This window comes from Perca flavescens, chromosome 8, assembly GCF_004354835.1.
Source record: "Perca flavescens isolate YP-PL-M2 chromosome 8, PFLA_1.0, whole genome shotgun sequence".
Classification (NCBI taxonomy): domain Eukaryota; kingdom Metazoa; phylum Chordata; class Actinopteri; order Perciformes; family Percidae; genus Perca; species Perca flavescens.
In genome coordinates, this window is record NC_041338.1 from 26,014,088 (window position 1) to 26,032,991 (window position 18,904).

General features: G+C 38.2%; 3 protein-coding genes across 7 annotated transcripts; 1 reads left to right on the forward strand and 2 right to left on the reverse strand.

The window, feature by feature from the left end:
* Window positions 1-588: 588 nt before the first annotated feature.
* lepa (leptin a) lies at window positions 589-2,872 on the forward strand. Its single transcript, XM_028586005.1, has 3 exons — window positions 589-598; window positions 1,675-1,875; window positions 1,976-2,872. The coding sequence occupies exons 2-3, from the start codon at window positions 1,726-1,728 to the stop codon at window positions 2,312-2,314; spliced, it is 489 nt and encodes a 162-aa protein (XP_028441806.1). The 5' UTR covers window positions 589-598; window positions 1,675-1,725; the 3' UTR covers window positions 2,315-2,872.
* Window positions 2,873-3,077: 205 nt separating this feature from the next.
* On the reverse strand, window positions 3,078-12,673 carry rbm28 (RNA binding motif protein 28). The gene is made up of 20 exons (XM_028584885.1): window positions 12,298-12,673; window positions 11,846-11,992; window positions 11,648-11,754; window positions 11,454-11,529; window positions 11,246-11,338; window positions 11,040-11,111; window positions 10,737-10,836; window positions 10,361-10,641; window positions 10,191-10,257; window positions 9,952-10,061; window positions 9,793-9,866; window positions 9,529-9,664; window positions 9,138-9,202; window positions 8,836-8,994; window positions 8,524-8,673; window positions 8,303-8,377; window positions 8,070-8,199; window positions 7,163-7,301; window positions 5,947-6,061; window positions 3,078-3,724 (listed from the first exon to the last, which is right to left on the reverse strand). The coding sequence occupies exons 1-20, from the start codon at window positions 12,413-12,415 to the stop codon at window positions 3,587-3,589; spliced, it is 2,352 nt and encodes a 783-aa protein (XP_028440686.1). The 5' UTR covers window positions 12,416-12,673; the 3' UTR covers window positions 3,078-3,586.
* A 288-nt stretch (window positions 12,674-12,961) lies between these two features.
* LOC114559976 (transmembrane protein 53) lies at window positions 12,962-18,362 on the reverse strand. Of its 5 annotated transcripts, none has more exons than XM_028585059.1 (4): window positions 17,838-18,362; window positions 17,177-17,439; window positions 15,732-15,978; window positions 12,962-15,544 (listed from the first exon to the last, which is right to left on the reverse strand). In XM_028585059.1, exons 1-4 carry the CDS (start codon window positions 17,899-17,901, stop codon window positions 15,183-15,185), a joined length of 936 nt encoding a protein of 311 aa, XP_028440860.1. In that variant the 5' UTR covers window positions 17,902-18,362; the 3' UTR covers window positions 12,962-15,182. The 5 variants fall into 5 exon arrangements, with proteins under 5 accessions (XP_028440860.1, XP_028440861.1, XP_028440862.1 ...); XM_028585060.1 differs by having other exon boundaries at window positions 17,760-18,362; XM_028585061.1 differs by having other exon boundaries at window positions 17,177-17,458; window positions 17,760-18,362.
* Window positions 18,363-18,904: the final 542 nt, after the last annotated feature.

Consider the following 18,904-nt stretch of genomic DNA (forward strand, 5'->3'; position numbering starts at 1 on the left):
ATCAGTCTAGCGGATAGCGTCTTTGCAGTCACAACATTAGAAACATAGTTGTAATCACTATCTGTAAATAGGGGCGATTTTAGCCCTTTTTTAGGGGTGATGAAGCACTCCTAAACTTGATCCCGGCACCCCTAAAAAGAATTGCTAAAAATCAAACTAGGGGGTTCTGCTCTGGGACGTGCACAGTTACCACAGTAGAATAACGTTTGAAAAAAAATTGCGTTAAAAGGGTGCCAGGAACCCCTAAAGCTCTGATCCTAGAACTGCCCCTGTCTGTAAAAGAGATATCAGTATTTTAAAGTTAACACAGGAACATGAGGGTGTTGTGTTGTGCACATCCTATTTTTGATAAGATAGTTTGTGTAAATGTTTGCCCGGTGATCCAAATATGTCAGGTAGTCACCAAAAACATAATCAAACTTGTCACCGGCTCTTGCAGTTCCACAAGGGGAGGCAGCAGTCAGGGTGTAAGTGTGGGGGTGGATGAGGGGGGAACGGGGGGTTGGAGAGAGGTGAGTAAGAGATGAGTCAACAGCCCTCCACTATAAGATGTCCTGATGGAGCCCAACTGTGGCATACACACAGACATCCAGGCAAGGTAAGGTCAACTCTCTTCTCCATCTCGTTCCCCCATCTCCTTTAGTCTTGGGCTTCAACTATTCCATCTTTTGGCTGTGCTCACAGTCACACTTGGGCTTTCACCATTTAGCAGTGCATCACTTTGTTTAACAGCTGATTGGAGTATGTTTGAATGCTGGATTCATTTCTAAAAACATGCATATTTGTAAAAGTGTGACAGTTGAGGAGACATTCTCGTTGCTTACAGATTGTCTGTCTCGCAGCTGAGCTTTTTATAGACTTAGCCTTCTGTCTATTCTTCAAAGAGGATGTAGTAGAGGTTTGGAAAACAGGGGGTTGAGAATAATAGTGTTGGCCAAAGTCAGTGATCTTTGTATCTGTTACACAGTCAGGATTTCCCAGGTGTCTCTTTCACAAATATTTGCTGCCATAATCAAACATATTGAGTAAATGACTGGAAGGAAGCATGTGTGTGTTATGTATACAATGACCATTGAGATCCTTTACTTAAAAGTAGTAATACCACACTTTACAAGTAAAAGTCCTGCATTGAAAGTTACTTACTTTTTACTTAAGTAAAAGTATGTAAGTATCATCAGGAAAATGTACTTAAAGTATTAAAAATAAAAGTACTCAATGCAGAAAAATCCTCACAAACAATCCAAACAGTTCTGTCAACAACTAAGGGTTTAATCGGCAAATCATTTCAGCTGGACTTGTAGGCCTGTATATTGTTGGGTAGTTTAATTTATAATAAAACATCGTATTTTATAAACCACATGTTTCGTATGCAAAAAATCTTAATTTGTAAAGTAACTAGTAACTAAAGCTGTCAGATGCATGTGGTTAAGTAAAGAGTATAATATTTCTCTCTGAAATGTAGTGGAGTAGAAGTAGAAAGTGGCATGAAAAGAAAAGACTCAAGTAAATTACCTCAAATTTGTACTTAAATACAGTACTTAAGTAAATCTACTGAAGTTACATTCCACCACTAACAATGATGCTGTCTTGATGAGATGACACAATGGTGAAACAGCAAGTGAAAGATAGATAAACACTAAAAGGAAGAATAACCTGCATCCTATTTTCTCCTAGGAATATCAGTGCTATTCTGAGTTTGGGAAAACCCAGAGAAATACTACAACTATGGAATACACTTTGGCCCTGCTGTTTTCTCTGCTGCACGTTTTGAGTGTGGGTACAGCTGCTCCTCTGCCAGCGGAAGTAGTGAAGATGAGATCAAAAGTGAAATGGATGGCCGAGCAGCTGGTGGTTAGGCTGAATAACGATTTCCAGGTAATCCTTATGGTTCTGTTTGTGGTGACACTGAATCTGAAAGTGTTTACAAAAGTGCGTGTGTTTTTGACTGAATCCCGTTCACTCTCTCTTGCTGCAGGTCCCTACTGGTCTGACACTGCGTCAACCTTCTGATGATCTGGATGGACTTTCCTCCATAGTGACAGTCTTGGAGGGTTACAACAGCCTGATCTCTGACACATACGACTGGATCCCTCAGGTCAAGTCTGATATCTCTTCACTGACGGGTTACCTCGATGAGTGGAGGCAAGGGCACTGCAGCGAGCTGCGGCCGAAGCCTTCAGGGCCGGGGCCGCTCCAAGATCTACAGAGTCAAAAGTTAAAGTATATTCACACAGTGAGCATTGAGGCTCTCATGAGAGTGAAGGAGTTTCTCCATATGCTATTGAAAAACCTGGATCATCTTGAGACTTGCTGAAAGACTGACATTAGGACCAATATCTGCAAGTTGCTGGCAAGATCTGCCACGTCTGCATCAGTGATGTCTGACTTCCCACCTGGCAAAGTTGAACTTTTGCAATGTGTTTTGAAGGAAATGTATTCTTGAACACACACTTATTTATATACGTATTAATTTATACACTATTTAGAAAATATGTATTTTGTAACATTGTCTTCTCATCAGGATGTTTGAAGCAAAAGCGTAGTTTCCTCAGGATTGTTTCTATGCAAAGTGGTCTATGCTTTGCACACAAAGATAAATCATAGGTTTGTATTGTGACACCACTGTTGCATCAACAAACAGCTCTCAGTGAAAACTCTGGACCCATTTCATAATTCAGTCATGAAGCTGAATCAGCTGGCTGGTTGCAGCCAGAGGAAACGTCACGATTAGCAGTGAAGTCATGCCTGGAAAATCCTGAAAACCAGGTTGAAACTTGCCTAAAAAAAACAAAAAAGGTTGAAACCTGCCAAGAAAAACAGGTGCAGTTGTATGACAGGAAGGACAAAGGGCAAGTTTCATTTCAGTGCAATATCATCCGCTCTACCAAAATGGTTATTTATATCTGTAGATATTTTGTAGATATTTTTGTACAGTTTTTTTTTTACTACTGTATTTAAACTAAATAAATATTTTACAAAAATATGAATTGTGATATATAGTTTGTCAGTGTTGTACAGTAAGTGAAAGATGAGAGGGATCTGAATGAAGTAGAAAAGACACGTACACCAGGTCAATATACAATGTCATCTGTGGGTGTTTACTTAAATTCAAGGTTCATGAGTGGGAAGTGTTTATCCAGAGCTATCAGCTTATGATTAACTTGGTTTAAAACTAGCATTAAAAACAATGAATGTAATGATAACTTGTCATAACAAATCTGTGAATCCAACAAATATGGATTTCAGACTAAAAGATAAAAGATTATCAAACACAAATTCAAGGGTTTTTAATATATTTTCATAAAAAGCCAAAGTACATGAAAAACTATTTTTACATTATTCAGTTTGTTTTAGTCGTAAAAAAACAAACAAACATGAGCATGGATAACAGAAATGCAGGAAAAAGGATGAATGAAGTTAAGTGACGTGAAGTAAAGTTTCACACGTGGGCGTATACTGTACAATTTGACACATTTAGGAGAACCATGGTACATCCTCAGAATGTCGACTGAAGAGGGTCTCTGTTGTGGTAGCCATGAACACTTTTATCACTAACACATACAGACAATGACATACACACACAGCATTAGCTATCAAACCACTTGTTTCTTTTGATATTGGTGCTCTTGTCACCGTTGCCCATCAGTTTCTTCTTGTACTGCTCCACCAGGCTGTCAAAGCGGTCCCCGTCCTTTCTCTTGAACTGCTTCTTTGCTGCTTTAACCTTCAGGAAAACAACAAAATAAACAAACAGTCATAAGGCGCTTACAGGACAACACTGACAACGTATCACTAAACTCACGCACTGTTTCAAAAACTTAAAGTACAGTATAGTTCAACAGTACTGCTGGCAGATATAAAGGTCCAAAGTAAGATCTGTGATTGTGATGGCAATGCTAATTATTTGTCCAACGCATCTCAAAGACAAATAAAAAAAAAAGGTTATGTTCCAATTTTTAAAATTGTATGACTTTATTACTTTTAATTTAATGAGCCACATTTGGAAAATTTGTAAAAATGGCTCTTTGGTAGGGCTTCACAATATATCGCATTCTTTTTAAATCAGCATCGCAATATCAACTGGCGCAATATACATATCGCGAAAGGTTGCGACATATCGCAATAGACACTACGAGATTTTTTATGTTAATTGAAAGTAGGGCTGCAGCTATTGATTATTTTAGTAATCAAGTATTCTACCGATCATTCCATTGATTAATCGTATAAGAAATACTTTTGTTTCATTGAAGAGCAATAATATACAATAGTTTGGTTTAATTATCAGAAAAAGCAACATTTGTATTGCCTACATTGCTTACAATATCATCTCTCAAAAATACTAAAATATAAATAGAATAAATAAAATATAAAATATTAAGTGCATTTAAGTGCCATATTACATTGTTTTTAGAGAAAACATTTTCTGAAATGCAATAACAACCTCAAACTAAGGCATACATTAAAACATACATAAACATTACCTTAAGTTGTGCAACTTAACTTTCAGAACTACAAGTTTCAACCTGAGACTGATCGGTTTATAGGCCTATATGTAAATATAAGTTAAACTCAACCTATTTCCATTGATATATTTGATTACAATGTCACACTGCTCTGTTACACTTATGCTAGTAGATCGTTGATCAACTGTTTCTCCGTGAAGAGAGAGTGAGAGAAAATGGTGCACAACAATCAGCGGTTTTTCCGAAGGGATAGTCAACAAGTCGGCTCTTTAGATCAAATTGTGGTCACCACTACGTAATCTCTTGTCTTTGATTTTGGTAGTTGCTGTGTTTGGTGTAGTTCCCTTTCTGTCGTTTTCTCCAGCCTGTCTCTTCTCTTAGCCCCTTACGCTCTCTTAATTTTGTAATCAGTCTTCATGGCATGTGTCGCCAGCAGCGTCAGCCTGGTGTGCGACAGTAATACTCCTCAGTGCGGAAACACCGTGAGCGATACAACGTTGGTAACATTAATTAAACGAAGCTCGAGGACTTTTAGTAATCAAATTATTCAAGTTACTCGAGGAACCGTTTCAGCCCTAGTTGAAAGAAAATATCAGTTGAAAACTGCACTTTAAAGTGTAGGTCATTCTTTTTTAGTAGTGCCTGTCATTGCCAATTCAATGTTCAATTTATTCAATAAAAGAATGTTTATGAAATTACTATTGGTTTTAAATTCAACAAGAAATTTGTTGTATTTTAAAAGAATACTGAAAGCAACAGAAAGGCAGAACTGACTACACTCTAATATCTGTTAATTTATCGCAAGTAATATCGTTATCGCGTATCGCATATTTTCCTCACATCGTGCAGCCCTACTCTTTGGAAAGTGCCGATCACACAGAGATTAACTTTGTAAAAATAGCCTAACAAGCTTCCACGTTAAGTGATTAGCTAACAAGCAGTGCAGTTAAAAGGGCTGGTTCACCCAAAAACAGAAAACCTTTTCTCACTTGTCAGTAAACCACATTAAAGTATAACTTATTCTATCTGTATTAATGCCTGGCTGAAAGGCAAGGCTCTAAAAAGTTGACAAAATGTGATGTTCTAAAATAATATTACTACAATTCCACTTGGTGGCAGCAAAGTATTTTATTTCATATTGACTGAACTACTGGAAGACATAACTGTTGTCTTCAGTGAATGCGGTGCAACCTTTTTTATGCTTTGTTTCAGTCTCGTTATACATGTTTTTTAAGTCAATACCGTTAAATCTTTCAAAAACTTCGACCCATTCTTTTCCAGTTAGAGTCAGACAGATTTCAGAGCTTTTTTGGTGTTGAAATGTGTCTTGAGGTTACCCAAACGTTCATGCTTTAAGAGTTTAAAAAAATATACTGACAGTTACTAATAAATCAGTGCCTCAGCAGCTACCCTTTGTCGTAAATTGTTTTGTGAACGTGACCCGAAATTACAAATAAGCATATACAACAGAGCATGTGTGAACCTGGTTTCTGGGACGTGTGGGCTTTTCCATCTGTTGTCTTTGACGGTCCTTCCTGTTGGAGCCAGGCCTTGCTTTCTTGGGTGGCGGGGCCTGTTGCTTTCCCTTGTCACGCATTCTGCAATGGACAGAACAGCACGCATCTGTAACTTGATCTGTAACCTGATGCCCACTGTTGAGTTATAGTTTTGTCATATGGTTACCATATGGTTCCTTTTGAAGGGCCGTTTGTAACCTGACAGCGTTTGAGTGGACCCCGCGAAAACTAGCGACCAGTTTGTGGAAGTTAATGGGGATAGATACAAGCAAGAAGTGTAGTACCAGGGAAAAATGGCCAAAGAACTTTTCTCAAGTTAAAAAAAATTACATACATATACATATATATACATACATACATACATACATACATACATACATACATACATACATATATATATATATATATATATATATATACATACATACATACATACATACATACATACATACATACATATATATATATATATATATATATATATATATATACACATACATATACACATATATATATATATATATATACATACATATACACACACATATATATATATATATATATATATATATATATATATATATATATATATATATATATATATATATATATATATATATATATATATATAGCTTCATTGTGGTTTTATCCTCAATGTTTTGCAATGTATGTAATGACAGTGTAGTGATATATGTGTTTTAATCATCAAATAAAAACCTATCAAAGTTCTTTATTATGTTAGTCAATTAATGAGTGAATAATTAATCAATTAAACTTTCGATTTAAACTTTTTTTTATTTTTTATTTTTTTTAGCAGTGCCGGCAATGCCATAGTAAGAGCCACTACATAAGGTACTTCACAACATTTTCTCAGAGTTCACAAGTTACAATTGAATGCACCATGAGTTTAACAAGGGGCACCTGAATGCACCATGAAGTACTGTATACATAAAATCTATTTTATTGTTTTGTCAGTGGCCATGGTGTCTGGAAAAGTGCAGCTGCAGGCTACCGGTAAGCTAACGTTATGTGTTTATTTTTTTTCTCCAGACGTGCGCAAGTAGGCACCCCCCCCCCCACTAAAAGTGTTACGAATTATACTGTCAAGATGTATCTGCTTAAGCACTGAGTGGCACACAGTGCATGGTAAACAGGACACTAGTAAAGTTTATAGAACCATACCTGATCTTAGGTCCTCGATGGGTAGGAAATGTAAGAACCTTCTTTCGTTTCTTTCCATTCTCCAAATCCACATGCTCAACTTCAGGTTTGGTCTGGAAGCCCAAATAGCGGTTGCCTTGTTTCTGGCTTTGAGAAGGAGCTGATAAACACAGAAAAGTAGACGGAGAGAAAATCAAAATGATGTAAAAAAAAAAAAAGATGTCAATGTCACCAACAAAAATAAAAAGGCTAAGTTTAGTGGAGTTTAGTTCAGTATGTCAAATGTTTTATGGTTTCTCCCTAGTGTGCTGTACTGTATCTTAGCTGTGACTGGAGAACAGCAACCCATTTGAGTCCATCTGCATTAGACCCACATGGCCACCTTCCTAATATGTTTTCTCAATTGGGAAAAGGCGAAAAGAACTTAAAGGGGGAACTATGCAGTTTGTTTAGCTTAATTTACCTTAACTGAACAGCTTCAGAGTAATTGGAATGGTTATATGACTTTTTTCGAGTTGAATGGAGGTTGTCTCGCTCCCCCCTAGCGCCTATGAGCGGAAAAACCACCCTTGCGTGATATCAGGTCTCGCGATGTAACGAATTGCTCACGGCACTGCACACATACAGGAACCGGCTAACTATAAAAACAAGGTAGCGATGGAGTTTTTCCACACTATCGTCATGGCTGAGCCGGCAAAAAAAGAAGCAGAAAGGTAGGAAAGCATTGTCGGAGGAACAGAGAAAGAAGAAACGGCAGACTGATCGAGCGAGGAGTCAGACACAAGTAAACATAGGAGCTGCCAAATATCTATTCCGAAGCTGTAGGGGGAGCTCTATAGCGAAACCTGCGAGCAAAAAGTGAGAAAATAGCAAAGAAATGGCCAAAACTGCATAGCGCCCCTTTAAGTACAGAAATCATTTTTCGTACCTCTCTCTGTTCCTGTCTGCTCTGATGAGGACTGTGCTTCATTTCCCCCTTTCCTGGGTCCTTTTCCATCTCCAGCTGTCTGGGGCTGAGGTTTCGATCCTCCTTGAAAAGGCCGATTTTTGATGAATTCCTGCAAAGATATCCACTGAGTTACTTTCCATTTAGTAAAAAAAAAACAATTTTGAACGAGGATTCTAAGGATGTAACTATCACACACATTTATACAAACAGACCTTGTTTTTTTGGTGTCGCAATTCTTTTATTTTCAATTTTCTTGAATCCTCCAGGGAGAACTCAACGATAGGTCTCTGCAGGATGACATGAAAATATAATCCAGTGTGGCAAGCTAAACAAAAAACACCAGAATGTGTAGCCTTAAGATTGTAAGAGTAAATAAATAAAGCGGCAACAAAGCTCCTTTAAAAAAACACAACTATTCTGTTGCAAAAAGTACCTTGAGTGGGCCAAAGATGTCAGGGTTGTTGTTAAGGTAACGAAGTGTGCTGAGAGCATGTTCATGGTCCTGGAACTGGACAAAGCCATAACCTAACGACTGTCCCATCACCTGATTCTTCTCTGGCTTCTTGTCATACATCACCCGACACTAAATGGAGAAACAGGACACAGACACAGACACAGACACACACACACACCTTCAGACAAAGCTGTTTCCAGGAATGATTTAATAAAGCGGCAAATGACTGATAATGCTATAATAATACTAATACAGCTATAATATCTAACAGTTTGCCATATTGTTTCTCACCTCTGTGATGCGGACTCCCTTGCTTCCTTTTACTGCTTGGAGGCAAAGTGCTTTGAGTTTTTTATTGTCCACTGACTTGGGCAGGTTATGGACACACAGACGAGTCTTTGACACAAACACACTAATGTCCCGAAGCCTGGTCCTCTTTATTTCTTCAAACTAAGGGAAGTGGACAACACCAAATATATGTGTGAACATATGATTAATTTGTGAGATGATAAGATAAACTAGCATGCAAGCATGCATTAACAATCCTTCTGCAAGTAGAAACATCTTAAATGGTTAATAAAAAATGAACTCACTCTGGTTCTCTTGATCATGTCTGCTTCAGGCACGCCCTCTGCAGCCTTGGTTCCAGCACGGATCACTGGAGATCAGAAGAGAATATCATGAAGTATAAAAACTGATTTAGAAGCAATTCAGCAAAGAAATGTGACAACTAAACCCATTTCAATACTTATTTGAATACTGATCTCACAAGACAGACATGGTGTTCCTAAGTTATTGTTAATCTTGGTTCACAGCTGTATGTGTGATGTTATGAAGTCCAATCTGCATGAAGCGATACCTTTAATATTGACAGTGAATCGAGTTACTCTGTGTAAGGTAAAAGGGTCACTAATAGAGTTGAGAGACAGAACTGACAGGTGTCAAAGGATGAGAAAAAAAAGAGCAGGAAATGGGTTTACTCACATCCCTCTCTGGCCAGGTACAGGTTCCTGGTGCCCGATTCTACTTTAACTTTGTTCACTTTCAGCTTGGAAGCATCCTCTCTGCTCACTGCTGACACAATCAACAGCTTTCTGCCATCTACACGGATGCCACCATTCTGCATCAAATAACCCAATGTTACAACAAGTACAACTCATTGCACAAAGCAGGACAACAGATGATGTCATGCCATTCATAAAGATGGATACAGGAAATGTTTATAGTTAATTATTCCGCAGTTATTACCTCTGCCTCATCCTGTGCCGCAGCTATGCATTTGTCTGCAGCCACTTTAGTCTTAAACTGAGCAAATGCACAACCTGGTAAAACAACAAATCCAAAATAAGTCAATCAGCCAACACAGTGTTGGCAACACAGAGAAGAGGGTTTCATTAAAGCACTTACCTTTCGAATGTCCTGTGTCTGCATGGACAACAACTTTTATGTAGTTAAGCTCTCCGTACTTCAGGAGAACTTCCTCCAGACCATCTTCCTCCGTGTCAAAGGACAGGTTCCTAAATTAGCCAGGAGTAAGATGAACAAACATGGTGAGAGGATTGTATAAGTTAGTATGAATGCGTGGATCACTTGAGTAGGATAAACAAAAGCAGGTTTAAGAAGAAGTAGGGAGAAAAACTGCACACCTGATAAAAATCGTTCTGCCCTCTTTCACATCTGAAGGGAGGAGCTTGTTTGAGGCTCTCTTTTTAGCTTTAGACACAAGAGTAGCAGACAAGCAGTGTTAAAATAACATGTTTAATGGACATTTTTAATTTACATGAAAAATATGAAAAACATAAGCGGAGATTGATACCTGATTCATCGTCTTTGCCGTCCTCATCTTCCTCTTCATCCTGACTGTCATCTGGATCATCATTTGACTCAAGGCTACTTTTATCGTCGCCGTCGTCGTCGTCGTCGTCATCATCATCGTCGTCGTCGTCATCATCATCATCATCGTCATCGTCGTCGTCGTCGTCGTCTCCCTCCTGGGACACATCATCAACATCCTCCTCCTCCTCCTCACTGTCTTGTTCCCTACTATCATCTGATTGGGATTCTTCCACCTGTTGCACAGCTGGTTTTGAAGGGACTCTGTGGAAAAATGTAAAATTAAATTAACCAGTTAAGTTAACCAGCTTTTGACATCTGGTTGCATGTTAACACAGGTACATATTTGAAATTCGCACTTTTTCTTCTTTGGTGCTGCTTGTGGCTTTTCTTCATCGTCCTCTTCAGTGTCACTTTTTTTGTCTGACTGTTTAGCAGTTGGCTCTGTATTCTTATTTCCTATGAGGTAAACGAAACAGTGTTAAATATTCATACTTTTATTTTAATCTAGATATTTCTGCCAACAAATCCCCACCGTGGTGGACAATAAAGGTATATTCTATGCTATTAATGGCTATTAGAAGACAAAATGTCTTGTAAATGGTCATTTTTAATCTTTAGTGGATAATAAAATGACAAGTAGCGTTTTTTTAGAATATTACCTGGACTCGAGGACAGCTGTGTAGCAATAAACTTGTCCTTAGGCACAGCCCAGTCAATTGCTACCTGCCGACCTGTAAATTAAAACAATAACCTTTAAAAAAACATATCTACATGATACAAACTAAATTAAAATGAACTTCCCAAATTAAGATACCAACAATGAAATGTGATTCTCACAAAACCGCAAAGTGTCTCACTCTCTAACCTTTTATCTCCTTTAGGTTCATAGCTTTAAGCGCTATTGCTGCCTCAGACACATTTTTAAAAAGGACAAACGCAAAACCTCGCATCTTCCCATCTAGAAAGAAAAAACATAAGAACATAACTTATGAACCCACTCAATGGTTGCACAACAACCCATGGTGTTGCTTGGCTTATTTGTGCATCCAGTAAAAATGTAAACCACTTTATACCAGGTTTGAGGGGAATGTTGGCCTCAAGAACTGTTCCAAACTCGGATAAAACTTGCTTCAGATCATCTTCTGAGCACTGCAACACAAGACATGTCATGTGTTACAGGTCAAGAGTACCGCTTTAACAGAAGATATGTAATAGAAGGTCAGAGAATAAATCAAAGTATGCTCGTCAGTTGCTGCATACCATGTACCTTAAAACTAAGGTTCCTTATGATGAGTCTAGCTTTCAGATGGGTTTTCCTGAAGCCTTTGGATTTCTGCTCATTTCCCTTTGGTGCTGCAACTGGCTCTTCGTGTGCTAAATAAAAAACATAAACAAGATTATCAAGTAGACATGGCGTGAGAGCACTCCCAGTTGCTCGTTTTTGGACATGCCTTTATACACACACCTGTTTTCCTTTTGTCGTTTATTTTCTTCTTCGCCACTGACATAGAAAGTTTCTTTCCGTCGTATTCTTTTATTTCTTTCATGGCTCGTTGTGCATCTTCCTGCATGCAATATGTGACATAGCCAAATCCCCGACATTTTTCTGCGCCTGGTTTATAAACAAAAATAGATTAATTAAGGTTTACAATAATGTTTTAATTGTAAAACTCAGGACCCTCCAAGGCACTCTCTTTAGAAAAATGTAAAAGCCTTTACTGTTATGGCTTGATCATCTTAAACCTTTGAAAAAATAATCTCCGACGCGTTTCGGCATACAAGCCGTCGTCAGGGAGTCAAAGAACGCTTTAATTGTACTGAGTGTATAAGTCAGTCAGTCAGTAGGACCTAACGTATTAACAGTTAGAGTACATTTTCTAGATGCATTATTTTGTAAAATGACAGCGACAACATCACCTTTCTCTCTGACCACGAAGCATTGCTTTACAGGACCAATTTCAGAGAATATTTCCTCTAGGCGTTCATTTGTAGCTGAAGCTGGTAGAGAACCAACAAATATGGTCTGCGCTGGCATGGCTCTCCGCTGCCTAGCTAACGTTAGCCGTTAGCCCGCGAATGTTCGGTAACAACTCACAAACTGATGTCTAAATTGTTAACAATCCCGTATTGGATGTCAATATCTAACTATTCGATATCAAAAGAATCGGCGAAAATAATACATGCTCCAGAAATGTTAAACATGACCGTAACTAGCTTCAAGATAAAATCGCATGTTTACATCATGGATGTATGTGGGCCGCCATCTTGGAAACTAAACGGAAACTGTCTCGAACTTACACCTCGCATTTACTTGCAGAAAGCCGTTTCGTGGCGCCACCTACCGTCCCGGAGGTAGCAATCACGCTCAAAGTTATGTATTTATTAATTTGTAAATAAATACAAAAAAAAATGATTGATGTATGATGATCATACAGATAGATAGATAGATAGATAGATAGATAGATAGATAGATAGATAGATAGATAGATAGATAGATAGATTACTTGAATCCCAAATTAACTAAGGCAGTAGGTGAGAAACAAATACTAATTAAAAGGACAAATTATATACATAACTAAAATAGAGTTAGTGTTAGAGATTTTATTGCACAAATCAGAAATGTATAAAAGTTCAAGTTATGGGACATAAAGCTTTACAACATGAGAGGCATATGTTCAACAACAACCTTCAACAGACCATTCAATCAATTGTAAAACGCTTAAACAAGTCTAAATTGTTACTTACGGTTTGTGAAAGCACCATAATTAATACAGGTTTACCACTGAGGTTCATTATGCCATCTCTGTCTCAATAGGCCATATGGGTGTGTTATTTAGATATTACGGTGCCTTATCTTTTGGTGTTTTGTTCAGCACTGTCCAGGAACACCAACCTGGCAATTCTTGAGGAAGAAGACATTCTTTAATCAGTGGTAAACCAATTAAAAAAATCAAGTACCTGGAGTTGTTTGTTTAAATGTGAAATGTTGTGTGGTGATACAAATTATTGTTTGGTTTAAAGAAAGTAGAAAACAGTGCATGCACAACAGCTTCTGGAAATACTTGCTTCACAATCTAAATTATGGGTACTGAAGAGTAGGTAACAAATCTCCTTTCTGACTGTTGTCATATGATCTATAGTGTTGTGTGTACCTGGCTTCAACCAACCAGCACCCCTTGTCAACATACATACACCCCCCTCCCGCCTCCCCCCAACACAGAGAGTATACAGAGTAACAGAGTTTTTCCAGGAAAGACACACCCAAAGAAACAGCACATGTACATTCCTTCTTTACCATTGTCTACAATTAACATCATGGAGCTGATTAAGAGGATATTGCTGGATCTCAGTATTAACTTAATCTTAGCAATTGTCCATGCAAAAAAAATTATACAAATACAGATTTGGAGTGGAGCGCCTTTGAACAAGTTGGGGCATCTGTATTCTTACTTTCAAACTCTCAATTTGACCGCTGTAGCGTTGTTTTTCTGAATATATTTCGGCTACAAGCAGTCAATGGATGACTAGAGTTTGCTTAGACGAGGCTCTGTGTGTCCGAACTTAGACAGACTGATTCCCAAGATTACCAGAAACTCAAGTTGTATTTGTTTCTATACATTCATGGAGTCATACAACTCAGAGAAAAACTGTAAAATTTTCACTCAACAAAATATTTTTACACATTTGTTTTTAGTTATATCATCTATTACCATGTCAACATACTGTTGCTGTAGGTTCTTTAACGCAAAGAACATTGAGTTTATCTGTAATGAAAGGTGCTAGGTAAATAAAATTGTGATGCCTTAGTTCGTGATGCCTAGAACAAATGTGCGCGTGGCTACCTCTGTTCACATCTTTCCACTGGCTTTGGTTGCATTCGTTTCATCTCTCAAATAGCATTTAAGACATTTGCTTAGAAATTGTGGTTTGGGGCCAAGGACTTTCTTATGTAGCTCTTTTTTATTATTTAGTTTGGTTTTACGAAGAGAAGGTAAAGAGGTTATTATTTTAAGATTGTATTTATTGTTTTAAGAGTCTATTACTGACAGAGCTGCAATGATTAGCTGATTAGTCGCTCGAGGTAAAATGAATCAACAACTATTCTGATAATTGATTAATCAATCATTCGTTTTAGTCATTTAAGAAAACAAAGACAAATATTTGTTGGTTCCAGCTTCTCAGATGTGAGGATTTGATGATTGTTTTGATGATACATGAAGGTAAACGGAAAATCTTTGGAATTTTTACTATTCAGACAAAAAAAAAGACCACTGTGGGGATGTGGGGAAACAAGACATTTTCCACTATTTTCTGATATTTTATCGAGAAAACATTATGCATTCAATATTCATTTAACTGTAGAATTGCAAAAATAATATGTGCATTTACTGCAGCACTTCTTCATGAACATTAAAATTCAGCAAGGTGTTAAGGCGCTTTGGACCCAGTGCTAAAGGGCCGCTGTTAGTTGTGCAAAGCCCCAGAGGTCACAGATGTTAGCCCCAGATGCATGCTAACTTGAAACCCTGCAGCTTCAAATCTTTTTACAGCACAAAAGGAAAGAAAGATCCATAAATCTTAATCCAAATTACACCAATAAACATGATTAAATTCATCCTGAGTATGTCACACAAGCAGCCCATTTTGTGAATTAAATTGAACATGATTGTGAGCCGACTGTATTGTTACTCCACCTACACAAAGTACTGTAATTAATGTATACATTAAATTAATGTCTTTCACCAAAAACAGAAAACAAGCAAAGTCAAGCTAATATGGCATTGTGTTGAAATAAAATAATCTTACATCTTGGCCTTTAGCGGGGCGAAGTGAAGTGAGTGGAGGAACATGTGTAGGGTGGTCAGATACTCTTGTTGGTGCCTCTTAAGGTGGCCTGCATGTGTTGAGTCCTCCCACTTCTTTGCTGTGATGTCAATCCCACGTTTCTGCCAGTGATCAAGCACCTCCTCCATTGCTTGTGGGTTGCACAATGCATCGTTCTCGCAAAAGAAGAACAGTGCAGGAGCGGTGATGGGAGTGTTCAAAAACGCATCAATGCCTTTGTTATAGTAGTCCACCGTCTGGCGTCTGAACATACCAAAGTATAACTGGCTTACTTGTTTTACCAGTGTCTCCCAACGTGGAAATACAGTCTTAGCTAGACCTGGGCAGAAAGAAAGAAGGAAAAAAACCACACTTCAATAATTTGCACTGAATGACATTCACTCCTATTCAACCTTGTATTCTTGTATAAACATCAGATTTTGAATCTAGCCAGTGTGATTGTGCATAATGGATACCAATGAAATGAAATTGATGCTTCTGTTAAATCATGTGACTGCTGAACTGACCTATGGCCATAGTCTCCACAGAGCCCACCACCAGGCTATCATAGACTTGGCCTTTGATCCTCTGTGTGAGCGCCTGATATTTCTGTGTGTCCTGGGACACATGTACCAGCAGCTGAGCAAATGTGTAGCCACCGATAGAGAAGGCATGGACAAGCAGCGGGCGGGACACAAAGCGTTCACTCTGGAGCAACTCTAGTAACCTCTTGCCATTATCCAGACCCCAGCGAGGCCACAGGAACTCTTGCACCTTGTGTAACACAAGCAGAAAGAAAACAGAATGCTGATCAAACATCAGTTGGCTTTAGGCAGTTTGAGTTAAGGGCCCATCCTATCCTCGTACTGAGTCATTAAAGGTCAGAGATCACAGAAGTTACAGACATCGCTGTACTTACGTTTTTTACGTTGATACGATGGTTGATTGTAAATGCTGTAAAGTCAAGGATAGCCCTTGGGTAATAAACTACTATCCAACTGGTATTTTGTTAAAATGATCCGTTTCTGGAACTGAAAACCCCACAGGTTCTCTCAACTCAGGGTTAACAGACCTTTCACTTAACCCCCTTACTGGTACAGATCCCTGTGGGGTTTTCTTGTAAATGAACAAAGGCTGTTTACTGTCAGTGTTTCGAACTAAAACACATTGTGTGTGTCATTGAGGTCGACCAAACATGTTGAATACATTTCCCTCCCCACAAAACATTTACAAAGCCAATTGTTCTTAAAAGTTGGAAACCTGCATTGTTTACAGCCATGTTTACTAGCTTGCACCCATCTCCTTCCCTGACTTTGTTGGCACATTGCTACGTACTTTGGTGCGCCACCTGTACATCAGTTAATGCATGCATGTAGTCCTTGATGCATATCCCCCATGGCCATAAGACCACAATTAAAGACCAGACTGACTTACAACCTATGCAACAAAGAATCATTTAAAATTAACCTTTGCTCCACTGGAGGCGTATGTCTTATTTGTTGTTAAATGTGTGCATGGGGGTTGTTTAAGGCATTCCATACGCTATGTTCATGCTTAACTCATACATCTATGAGGTTCACAATAAACTCTCTTGTTTACACACAAATGGGCTTTTAAAAAAGGTACTTTTTTGTTTTACTTAATCATTGGAAAGGCAAAGGACAAACATATACGGTGCATGCATAGATGATACACATCTCTATTCTATATTACAAAAAACAGCAGTTCCCTATTTCTAAGAATTACCTAACTTAGCGAAAGTGCATCCACAGCTATGCATCACAAATCATAATAATACAATTGAGTCATCATGAAGTTAGCTCAAATTAGACAGTTCTAGGTTGTGATACAAAGCACTCACTATGTGTAAACTCTATTGTGTAATGTTGTAATTCTCACCCATTTATATTATTATTATTATTATTATTATTATTATTATTATTATTATTATTATTATATTAGGTTATCTTACCTCACTCTCCACTACAAGTACATCAAAGCCAGTGCGGAAGTAGATTTCACAATATTTGGCCACAGCTTGAGGACGCGAACCCAACCACGGCAGCATCAGCATAAGGGGTGTATGGTCTTCACAGGCTTTGGTCTGACCTCTTGAGACTGGAGATGCCGATTGATTCATGTAGAAAGTTACATTCTTAGTGATGCGGTGGGCAGTGATGCCTCTGCTCAGGAGCACCTTGCCCAACATAGTAACGTCTGTCGTCAGGCTTCCCACTGGATGAAATGTGAAAAGCTTCTCAAAAAAAAAGAAGAGGGAAAACAAGTAACCTAGAAATCTAGACGCACCCTAGCGGCAGCAAATATAACATCTTGATGTGGGTCTGGCTTGTCAGGCCAGAAAACAAGGGGACATGAATGAAAAATAAGAAAAACATTAGACGTAAAAATGACAATGAGATTTCTTCCAAATTATTCAAGACTACAATGTGTCAATCAAACTTTAATTTGTGTGTAAGACCTGCCCCCAGAGACAGGTAAACCAATCAGGCTTATCTTTCCACGCATTGATATGTAACATGGGACTTTATACTTACTGCGTCGAACGTGTCCGGAATACAGTGAGGTTACGTTAATCCTCTAACTTTATTTTGTCTGCTGGCTGAGTTACTAACCTGCTTTTAGTTTTGCGCCAGCAATACTCGTTAATGACTGATTAGAGCTGTTTCCAAAGTGCATAATTTCCCAAAATTACCAGTAGTGAACAGGTTTGTTTTTATGTTGAAACTTCTTCCTCTATAAGTTTGGCAGACTATCATGCTGCCCTACCATAGGCTAACTCCCATATGTATGCTACTCCTCCTCTTCCTTCTTCATCGGAGTGTTTTCTCTTTTTCTCTTTTGTCATTTGCGGCTCAGGCGAACTGCTGCCCTCCTTCGGACATAAAGCGCTCAGCAAACAAACTCCACTAACACAAGACTATCCTGACCGGTCTAATCAGTAGGCTATGTAATCTACCTATCTCTACTTTCTAACTCTAGGCTACACCATTCATCATTCATAGGCACATGTTGTTCTCTATAGCCTAGGCTATATGTTCAAAAACCTATTACTCACTAATGACTAAATTAAAGGGAAGTTCAATAGTGACCATGCACAACAACAACTTGTCATGTCTTTCCTAACAGAAAAAAAGCATTGTTACATAACATTCATGGATTTATGTAATGTCTGTGAGTTTAAATGGTGACTTTATAGAGCTTTTTCATGACAAACATTTTGACATGTAGTAGGAAAAACACAGGTGAAATTGATAACATCAACGATGGCTCAGTTCCATTAAGTGTCCCATTCATAGTTCCAGTGAACCAGCATGCACCATACCAGGACGTTCTCTAAGTGGAATGCAGCCATCATTAACGTTATTAAATACACCTGTGCTTTCCCTACTAATGACAAGTCAAAATGTCTGCTGCGAAAAAGGTCTCTTTGGGGCACCTTTTTTTTGGTATTTTTTAGGTCTCTCAAGTCTTAGCAGTCCTAAAATTCCACATTGACATATCTAATATTTATATTTCTGTAGTGTATATTACTAATTGTGGGATTTTTTATTTAATGGGAAAACGCAGAATGATGAATGTATTGTATAGAGTGTTGAGCGAGTTTCAGTGTCAGTTGTTTGTTACAAAGTTGATATTAATCCACTGTCAGCCAGCTCATGTAGCACTGTCATCTCAATGC